At 41.0% G+C, this 10,657-nt stretch overlaps 2 protein-coding genes across 6 annotated transcripts in view; one reads left to right on the forward strand and one right to left on the reverse strand.

The window, feature by feature from the left end:
• The window catches only part of NIP7 (nucleolar pre-rRNA processing protein NIP7), a 63,339-nt gene extending 52,727 nt beyond the window's left edge, over nt 1-10,612 (reverse strand). For 3 of the 4 annotated variants that reach the window (XM_073880075.1, XM_073880076.1, XM_025888918.2), the window contains exons 1-4: nt 10,410-10,612; nt 10,201-10,287; nt 9,966-10,104; nt 9,323-9,463 (exon numbers count right to left, since the gene is read on the reverse strand). In XM_073880075.1, coding sequence (XP_073736176.1) covers nt 9,323-9,463; nt 9,966-10,104; nt 10,201-10,287; nt 10,410-10,465 — 423 coding nt within the window. In that variant the 5' untranslated portion in view covers nt 10,466-10,612. Of the gene's footprint in view, nt 1-4,017; nt 9,116-9,322; nt 9,464-9,965; nt 10,105-10,200; nt 10,288-10,409 lie in introns of those variants that run through there. The other variant, XM_025888917.2, reaches the window with a different exon arrangement.
• On the forward strand, nt 162-7,666 carry TMED6 (transmembrane p24 trafficking protein 6). Of its 2 annotated transcripts, none has more exons than XM_025888915.2 (4): nt 162-2,233; nt 3,514-3,640; nt 5,216-5,367; nt 7,237-7,666. In XM_025888915.2, the coding sequence occupies exons 1-4, from the start codon at nt 2,027-2,029 to the stop codon at nt 7,468-7,470; spliced, it is 720 nt and encodes a 239-aa protein (XP_025744700.1). In that variant the 5' UTR covers nt 162-2,026; the 3' UTR covers nt 7,471-7,666. The 2 variants fall into 2 exon arrangements, with proteins under 2 accessions (XP_025744700.1, XP_073736175.1); XM_073880074.1 differs by having other exon boundaries at nt 5,270-5,367.
• Nucleotides 10,613-10,657: the final 45 nt, after the last annotated feature.

Genomic DNA, 10,657 nt, shown 5'->3' on the forward strand with positions numbered 1-10,657 from the left:
TCATTAAAGTCTTGCTTCTCTCAAATGTTAAGTAGCTATTTAATTCCAGCACAGCATGTATGAGCAGTTGGAGGTAGCAAAATTGTTAAACAAGCTTTGCTGAACCATGCTGACTATGTTAAGACGCTGATGTCAGACTGTATTGGATGTTTTAATCCTTGAAAGCCATGTCAAACAGAAATGTGGGAATGTCCTCTTAATTTGTCCATACCCTCATATAACATATTTTTGGGACAAAGTTCCCCCTTTCTCACTTTTGAGTCAGTGAAAGGCAAGGTTCAGTTTTAAAATTCATCCTGTAGGTACAAGTTAGAAACTTTGTATAGCTTTATTATCTATTTACATGTTTTGGGATTTGGTACTACTGTCTTTTTTTTTAAGTTAACCCCAAATGAAGCTACAGTGAAAGGGTGAAACTCTCGATCCCTCCTGATCTGGTTGCAGCTATTTGTGGTCTTCCTCTAAAAGTGGTTAGGATCCAGGAGCTTTTATCTCTTCCACGCTTAACATTATTAGACTACGCTCTCTGGGTAGAAGAGTGACACTGTGATACATTTAAGGAAGCAGAATATCCTTATCAGTGATTCTCAAATTGAGAAATGCATAAGTCCATTAACACTTATAACTTCAGGGGTATTTTTATTATACTATTCCTGAAATGTGTACAAACATAAAACTATGTTTTACATAGTTTACACCTTCTATAGAACTATAATATACACTATGAACTGATGATTGTTTTGCTGAATCTAAGTCACTGCTCATGACATGGGTAGTGTTGGGACTGTAGCAATGATAGGATGTGGGTGGGGATGCTTGTGCATTGGGAAGTGATCCCAGTCTCTCCCACCTTCACCTTAGCAAGACTGATGCAGAGCCACTGTGCCTGCAGAGTACTGTGATGTTACGTGGCCTTTGCTAGAAGTGAATACAGTTATGAGGTCTGTTCTTTGCTTATTAGTTTATGACACTTAAGGAATTACCACTTGGGAGTCAATGCAATGAAGCAATACGTGGTAAGAAGGTGCTGATGCTGTTTTGTTTTTTTAAGATTATGGCTGAAACCAAAATATTTAGGCACTGTCAGCGCTCAGACTGACAGAAACACTGTCCTGATAGATAAGAGCGTGAGACCCACTCGGGGCCCCAGCTGCACCAGCTTTGCTTCTGGGACACAGAGCTGGCCAGTGGAATCTCTGAATGTCCCATTTCCTCATCTCTAAGGCAGTAGGTAATGGTATCTCCCTCCCAGGGCTGTTGTGAGAACATATAGGAAGCAAGTAAATCACTTAGCTCAATGCCAGCCATGAAGTCAGTGGTTGTTCAATGAGCCTTTTCCCTGCTGAAGAAGTCATAAATAAAGGAGGAAAGATTGAAGGTTTGAACAATATAAATACTCTTTAAGTTGGTTTCTCGATAGCTTTAGAAGAACAGATCAGGGGGAAAGTAGAACGAGAATGATCAGTGGAGAAGTTTGACCACTGCCTCTTGCTCACTTTATTTGTCCATTAAAATTTTTGCACACACTTCTATGCTATGCTTTTTGCTAAGATCTAGCACTGGGCAGAAAATATTCTGTTGAAAGAGGTTTGCCCCACATATCTTACTGAAGCAGCAATAGGTATCACCTAGCAATTTGATACGAACAGGAGAAACAAATCTCTCCAGGCAAACTTTGTCCGTATATTCAGATGGTTGTAAATAAACTTGGCCAATGTTTATTCCTAAGAACTGAAAAATGATAACCTAAAGGAAGGACAGAAATACCTCTTCTGAAGTAGATTCTGTCTAGCACCCATGAAGTAGGTTTGGTAAGCCACTGAGTTTTTGAGGTAAAAACAAAAACTTCCTGTGAGCCAAGCATGGGGATATATCATGCCAGTTCTATTATGGAATATCCATGTGTGACCCTGAAACTGGCCTAAGTGTGACTTGTAAGTTAATGATTACCCTAGCAGTTGTCTAAACTACTTGGTTTCACTAGACTGCAAGCACTTCACCTGCAGAGGAGTCTCCAGAAAGCAGCATGTTCCCTTTGCTCTTTGGGGCTGGACTGGTGGTTCTGAACCTAGTGACTTCTGCTAGGAGCCAGGAACCCCTTAGTGGCTCTGGGGACCAGCTGCTCTTCCATGGAGCAGATCGATCTGACTTTGCCATCATGATCCCTCCAGCAGGCATAGAATGCTTCTGGCAATTTGCCCGCCAGACTGGATACTTCTATTTCAGTTACGAGGTGAGTACACGGCCCCTCTGGCCATACGGGGGACTTGCTTTTTTGTTTCCTTTTGCAAAGTGGGTCAGGTTTTATTCAAATAGAAGATTCTGGTTGTCTTTATTATGCTGTGATTCCCTACCTGTTAATGAAATGGACCTGCATTTAGATGGAAACTCCTGATGGATGAATAATCACTAAAACATATGGCTTGATTTCTCAAACTGGGGGCAACGGAGGTGTGCTCAAAGCCATGGGACAAACAGACTGCCTCTTCCTGGAGAGGTAATCATATATTAACTCAGATTTGGAGATGAGAGGAGAGAGAATCCATTTTTTAAAATAATAATAAGGATATGGTACAAAGTCGAATGAAAACTTACATGAACTTTGGCAACAGACCCTGAGATTTCAAAGAAAGATACTTCAGTTTATGGGACTGGGGGAGCCACATTTAGTCTCCCGCTTTAATGGGTCATTCTGGCAAACTACAGAATTACTGGCTCAAGGTCTATTTGGCCAGACAATCCTCTGTTTCTTAAGGAAGGTTAATGTTTTCAACTTGCCTGTTTACAGGCCAAGGACATTTATCTATCCTGTGGTCTTACACCACAGTGCCCAAGGATGGTGAACTCAATAGTAAAGTCAGAGGCTGTTAATTTCCTTTGTTCTTCATCTTAGAAATCTGTTAAAGCTTTCTAAATTTTGTTTACATAGTAATAAACTATTTTGATCTTATTCCATTGCACTGTAACTCAAAGCTTATTTTAAATTAGCTTATCAGAGCCTTTCCTTGTCTCTGAATTTATAACAGAACAGTAGCTACTAGTAAGCTCACTATAGCCTGGGCTTATCAAGACCCAGCTTGAGGAGAAGTGCCTACCGAATGCCTTATTTGCTGTCAAGCAGCAAGTAAACCCAAGTCTGGGAAACCACCAGGGAAGTCAAAACCAAGCAAGTTCAATCAAGAACTCTACAGCCAAAAACATACATATCAATCAATATACACCAGATGTACGTTCTGAGACAGGTCTTCTTAAAAGGAGTGTTACTGGCATTTTGGGCAATTCTTTGTCTTGCAGTACTGTTTCTAACGTGGCAGGATGTTCAACATTGCTGTCTCTTCCTACCCACCCCCCAACACCACTGTTGTCTCAACCCAAACTCCCAGGGAGGATTGGGCAGTACCATCCCCGATTGAGAACCACTGTGCTGATGATCAGGAATGTCAATCTTAGCACTTAGCTAGCTTTCTGGTGATGTAGCAGGGGCTTTTCTCCCTCTTTAATGTGTCTTGGCAGGTGCAACGGACACTGGGAATGTCACATGACCGACATGTTGCTGCCACTGCACATACCCCACAGGGTTTCCTCATAGACTCCTCTCAGAATGTTCGAGGCCAGATAAACTTCTCTATCAAAGAGACAGGTCTGTTTTAATCACCACAGTTACTGTAATAATCATAAGTGTCTTTGAAACTGAGTCAATAATGAAGTACTGAAATTACTCAAGTACATGAAATGTAAAAGCTCTGGGTTTTTCACACAGGGATAATCAAACAGTAGGGGGACTAAACTGCCTTGAACACCAAAAACTATCCTTCCAACACCAACATCAAATCTTTATTGGAGATTGCTGGCGGCAGAGGACATAAGTGGCAGGCTGTCCACTGGCAGATTCGGGACAGGGTCTCCAGGTGACTAATTATTGTAACTCCAGACTCCAGAAGCTCAGTTTTATCTCATTGCCTCCAACTGACCAGGTTATGAGAAAGTGACCAAAATAGACCCACTTGTAATACAGAATTCCAATTAACAAATTTATTATAGGATAGCATTTCTTTCTAAAGTTATCAGAATACTTGAGGCAGTTATTAAACAGCAGACTCAGAACGAAAGGAAACGCATAGCCATGAAAATATCCACATTCCACAACAAAGCACTTCTCCAGTCACAAGAAAACTTCTATAGCCAGATCGAGTCTGTCCCCACCTTGGACAACATGGGTCAGTTTTTTGGGTTTTTTTTTTTCCAAGAGCAAGCGAGCAAGAGCACAAGCACGCACGTGAGCAAGCACACAGGTGGGGGAGGGGCATAGGGAGAGGGAGAAGCAGACTCCCCACTGAGCAGGGAGCCTGACACGTGCGGCTTAATCCCAGGACTCCAGGATCATGACCCAAAACCAAGGCTGATGCTTAAGCAACTGAACCACCCAGGGGTCAGTTTTAATTGCCCTATCAGCCCGGTATACGAAAAAAGACAATGTTTTTCAACCGGGGCATAAAACAATCCATTGTGTAGCACAGGATATTCATCATCTTTGGCCCCTACCTGCCAGTAGTGCCTTCCAATCATTTTGACAATCAGATACACTGCCACACCTTTCTAATCCTGCTCCTCCCCACTTCCAAACACACAAGAAGGATGGCGACACCAGTTAAGAACCAGCACCAGTACATACCCTAAACCATCAGTTCCTGTACAAACCACCTTGCAGAAGTTACTCCATCCAGCAGAATAGCTTCTTTCATTCAAAACACATCAATTTTTTTTCTAGTTTCAAGTTCAAGATGGTATCCCCCAGCTCTAATGGTATACCAGAAGTAGGAAAAACACCATGCTCTTAATTTCAATTCATTTTGTTAAACGGAAGTTTCAATAAGAGATGTGAGAAATATAAGTTGAAAAAGATGGAGAAAAAAACATTGTTTTCAATCTAGTATAGAACTTAGTAAATTTACTTACAAATTTACTAATTTATAGAACTAAGTTACTAATATTTGGCAAAACACAGTATTGTAACTGGTACTTAGTAAAGTAAGTTTCATGGAAGATCATATAAGGTCTTCCACATCAAAAATTGAATCTACTTCCTAAGTAAAAAGAAGGAACTACAGTAGCACCTTTAACACTGGTAAACATGTATCTCCAGGGAAATCTAGAGGGTGGTAGGTCAACAAAGGGTGGAGACCAAGATTTGGTAATGATCTAGGGATTCCTACAGGTTTTTATCAGCTTTGTCTAAAAAATCAGCAAAATCACTTTGGTTCTGTGCAAGTGTACCTCAATTTTGGAGTCTTCTATGAGGGGCCTGAGATGGACCACAAACAGAAGAATGAAAGAAAACAACTGAATGATACTCTGGATGCAATTGAGGTAACTATTTTGTGGGAGATTGTGGAAACATCCTTGGAAATGGGGAATATCATCTGAGTGAGCGCTCATTTGGGGAGAAACCAAACAGGCACAGGGATCTGAAACCTTTAATTTTTAGGACTTGGAGCTCTTGAAACTCCTCACTTGTTTTATACCAGGAGTTGGCAAACTATGGTACACAGACCAAATCTGGCCCACTGCCCATTTGTCTTTTTAATTAAGATAGAATTCACCATTTTAAAATGTACAATTCTGCGGTTTTTAGTATATTCCCAAGGTCCTGCCACTATTGCATCTAATTCCAGAAGTTTCATCACCCCAAAAAGAACTCCATACCTTTTAGTCACTCTTCCTTCTCCATGCCCCCCTCCCAGTCCTGGGCAATTATTCACTAATCAACTCTCTGTTTCTATAAATTTGCCTATTCTGTACATTGTATGAGTGGAATCATACAATGTGGTCTTTGTTTCTGGCTTCTTTCACTTAGCATGTTCTCAAGGTTGATCCACATTGTAACAAGTATTAGTACTTCATTCCCTTTTATGGATGACTAATATTCTCTTGTATGACTATACCACATTTTGCTTATCCACTCATCAGCTGATAGACATTTGGGTTGTCCACTTTTTGGCTATTATGAATAATGCGGCTATGAACATTTGCATGACTTTTTTGTAAACATGTTTTCATTTCTGTATACCAAGAAGTGGTATAATCTGGTGGGTCATATGGTAACTGTTTAACTTCGTAACTGCTATTTTTCAGTAGCTAAACCATTTTACAACCCCACCAGCAGTATCTGATGGTTTCAATTTCTCCACATCTTTGCCAACATGCCACTGTCTCTTCTATTGACATCCTAGTGGGTGTGGAGTTGTATCTTATGGTTTTGAGTTCTGGCTCCCTAATGGCTAAGGACATTGAGCATCTTTTCATGTTTTTTGGCCATTTGTATATCTTCTTTGGAGAACTGTCTATTCAAATCCTTTACCCATTTTAAAATTGGGTGGTCTTTTTATTGAGTTATAAGTTTTTTATATATTCTAGATATAAGTTCCTTATCAGGTAAGTGATTTGCAGACATTTTCTCCATTCTGTGGGATGTCGTTTCACTTTTTTTTTTTAAAGATTTTATTTATTTGAGAGAGCGAGAATGAGAAAGAGAGAGAGAGCACATGAGAGGGGGAAGGGTCAGAGAAGCAGACTCTCTGCTGAGCAGGGAGCCTGATGTGGGACTCAATCTGGGGACTCCAGGATCATGACCTGAGCTGAAGGCAGTCGCTTAACTGACTGAGCCACCCAGGCGCCCCAATGTTGTTTCACTCTGATAGTATTTTTCAGTGCACAAAAGCCCACTGCCTGTTTCCGTAAACGAAGTTTCAATGAAACATAGCTATGCTCATTTGACAATTACATATGGCTGCTTTTGTGCTAACAATAGTGGAGTTTGGTAGTTGCAACAGAGATTGTATTGCCTACAAAGCCTAAAATATTTACTATCTGGTCCTTTAATAAGTTTGCAGGCCCTCGTCTTCTACCATATACAAAGAACAGAAGACATTGCCAGAACGGCAGTGACATTCGGAATACGTGCCTAAATCTAAAAATACTCTGAAAGAGCTTTCTAGTTTCAGCACTGAAATTTTGCATTATAAAATTATATCTTTTTAAACTGAAGTCCAGACCTTTTTTCATACACAGCAAAACCAGCTTTACTAACAACTACAATAATCAACTTACTACATATCATAAAATTACGAGTAGGTTACTCAACTTCCAGGTAACTTAGATTAGTGCTTGTGAGCACCCAGGTGAGACTAGATGGGAGGAAGGGAGGACCCTCTTTTTATTTCATTTTCTGTCCCACAGGAGAGTACACAGAAGGTGCAAAACAATATCTTTCACATGTGGAGATACTACAACTTTGCCCGCATGAGGAAAACGGCTGACTTTTTCCTTCTCCAATCAAATTATAACTATGTGAACTGGTGGTCGACAGCTCAAAGCCTCGTTATTGTTCTTTCTGGAATCCTGCAGCTTTATTTCTTAAAGCGTCTCTTCAATGTCCCGAAGACTACAGACACAAAAAAGCCAAGATGCTAAGCCAAAATGACTACAGCACCTTAACTCTTTTCTTCTGGGGCAGACGCTTTGTCAAAGTTTCAGTCAAATAAGCTTTGTAAAGTTACTGGAAAAAATCAATTTATCTTGTTAGAACATCTTAGTCTATTGCTCTCCTTTCCTCTCCAATTGCCTCAAAATGGCAATAAAATAATAAATGTGCAAGTTTTGATATTAACTATGAGTGTGTACTAAATGCTACCATCAAAATACTGTTCAAAATACAGTAGTCCCTTAACCTTTACTAAGTCTATTTAGAGTTAACACAGAACCTCGGGAGAAAGGAGTTGAAAAAATGGGACAAAACATATCTCAGTTTTATATGTTACATACAAAAACAGGAATTGGTAGACTGCTTTTTTGTAGTTAAAAATTTTATTTTTAGAGATGTCACCTTTGGAATTTAAAGTAAGCAGGAAAAAAAGAAAAAAGCAATATATTTAAAGAAATGTTTTATAATACAGGCAGTTTTAAAAAACTTAGTGGAATTTTTTCATTTCTAAAAAATATTTCAGTAATTCCAAAAATAATTTTGTCAGGCATGGGCAAGGTTGGAGGAGCTGAATTATTTCAGTGGTCTCTGATTAGTGCTTTCTGTCTAGTCCAGTCAGGTAAGTAAAGGTTTGTAAGGGAAATCATGTTTTAAGAAATCAAGGTGATGAAAAAAACATTAGCCTGGGATCATACCATCTAAGAAAAAGGAGAACAAGAACCAAGATATATAATCAAACTATACTCATGAGATCCTATCCTTAGTAATAGAAATACCCAGTATATGCAATATAAAAATAATTCTTACCATTTATTTAAACCTAACATTTGCCAGGCACTGTGCTAAGTGCTTTACAAACATGATTTCTAATTCTAAGACCATTCGTAGGGAGATGGTTAAAGCTGTTTTTTGAAGCAGGAGAAAATAAGCTTATCAAAGTTTAATGACGCCTCTAAAGCCATATAGCTGGTAGGTGTGAGAACTGGGGTTTGAATCCAAGGTTTTCTTGCACACCACACAGAACCTACTATATAGAAAATTAGCAGAATAAATTGCTATTATTTTATCCAAATTTCATTTGTAAAATCCCATACATGACCTACCGTTCTAATATGGCAATATCTGACTTTCATGGTATTAATAAATAATGAAGAAAATCTATTGTGTTCTTATCGTGAGTTTGGAAAACAGTGTTATCACAGACAACAATAAGCTAGCTATTCTTGTCCTCAGTTCCAATGACTTAGAACCTGTTACTCAAGACAAGAAGCCCTCTGATTCAAATATAAAACACAGTATTCTATTTAGTCACAAAGATCCGAAACACCGTTTTTGAGCCATTTCCGCATAAGAATCCAGCCTGCATTCGTCCGTAATAGAAAGAATATTAAACTAAGAAGTCCCTGAAGAAGTCACAGTGTTGACAAAATTCAACATGATGATGGAGCCTACACAGACACAGGAAACAAAGCTAGGCCCTTCCACACAGCCATAAGTCCTCGCGATGATTTCGTTTTAAGTCAAAGTCTCTTCATGCCGCACATATTCCCCAATGTCTGCTTGATGAAATACCACAATCGCCATGGGGTCTACTTTCCTGCAGTCTTGTGTAGACTTTGCTGCCACCCCAAAACCCTGGGATTCAAAAGAAGAGACACTGATTCACTCAAGTCATTCAATAGGCACGCATTGAGGGGTAGAAATAATGAAGATGAAAAAAACAGTTCTTTGAGAAATTTGAAAGGTGCTAAGAATTTAGTCTCTGAAGCGCACAGACTGAAAATACATCCTTCTTGATTAAAAAGATACTTGATTTTTGTAACAGCTACCATCTCTACTCACCAAAGGGACGTCTGCCATGGAGTACACCACCACTCCCTGGTACTGACAAGTATTTTCGGTGATTCGACCCAGTCCAGATTTCAACACATGGTTCCCATAAAGGAAGGACTGTTCTGCTCCAGGCTTTATCCACACTTTATACTACAAAAAAACAAATAAATCCAAGAGACATTAAAATGCTAATTGTTGTATCCCTGCAGATAAGCCAGCTGCTGGATATGTGATTAATTTCTTGAAAGCATTTTAAGGAAAAGAGAAAAACGGATGGTTATCTCAAATTGTTCACTCCCTAAAAAGAACTACCAGGACGTTCTTTCTTCAACTCTACAATCTCTCTCATGGATAGTTTAAAAGCTCTTTTTCTGGATCCCACTATGCTCTCACCAAAACCACCAATTTGCTTTTTTTTGAGTGAGGTCTGCATAGGCTTTTCTACTCTGCTGGACCTAACTACGACTATGCAACCGCACAGCATTCCCATGCCAGAACCCCAACCATACCCAAGCAGCAAGTCCTGCAAACACCTCCATGTGCTGGCACTGACTCCGTGGCAGCGAAGCTGCCCAATTATCTGCTTTCTGACGTGGCCCTCATCTTTGACTTCCTTCATCCCCAGTGGCCGAACGAATACCCCCCTACAAACCTTGGCATAGGGTGCAAGGTAATCCAGAGCTGTGATGTGCAACCGGAACTTGTGAGTCTTAGTGAATTTTCCGAAGCAGGTCCCCAGCGACACCAGCTTGTCCCCAGAGATGTTGGCGGCCAACTTCAGAATCTTCTCACTGAAGGGGTAAGGAAGAAGAGGGTGTCAGATGAGGGAAGCTGGTGGGACCCAGCCTCCACCCGGGTCCATTGCTGTCCACCCAGCACCGCCTCACCTCACGTAGTACACCCGGTCGTTGTGCAGCCTGAAACAGTAGGTGCCGTCGGGCCTGTCGACCAGCAGCTGAAGGTTCTCCCCGATGCTGAAGGCAAAAGGAGGACTGGAGACAGCGCCCCAACAGACTCCTCCCGGCCCCGCGCCCCCACTCTACCCGCGCCCTTCCCGCCACACACACATTTCCCCTTCCCCTCCGCACCCTCTTACTATTTCGCTATCTTCTCAAACATTACGCGGGTCTCTTCTTCAGTCAAAGGCCGCATTTTCCCGCTGGGTTACAACACCGAATCCGCGTGCCTCAGAGGCCGGAAACGGAAGTCAGCCGCCGGCCGCTCCCTGGCAACCCCAAAGCCTGCCTCTCTAGCCGCCTTCAATTTGTTCCCCACGCCGGCGCCCCGCAGCCTGGAGGACCGTCGGGAAAGAAAGCCGGCGGATACGAACCCCCGCTGCTTCCG

The sequence above is a fragment of the Callorhinus ursinus genome, unplaced genomic scaffold, assembly GCF_003265705.2.
Source record: "Callorhinus ursinus isolate GAN/ISIS: 27379988/994484 unplaced genomic scaffold, GSC_fseal_2.0 scaffold37, whole genome shotgun sequence".
NCBI lineage: Eukaryota > Metazoa > Chordata > Mammalia > Carnivora > Otariidae > Callorhinus > Callorhinus ursinus.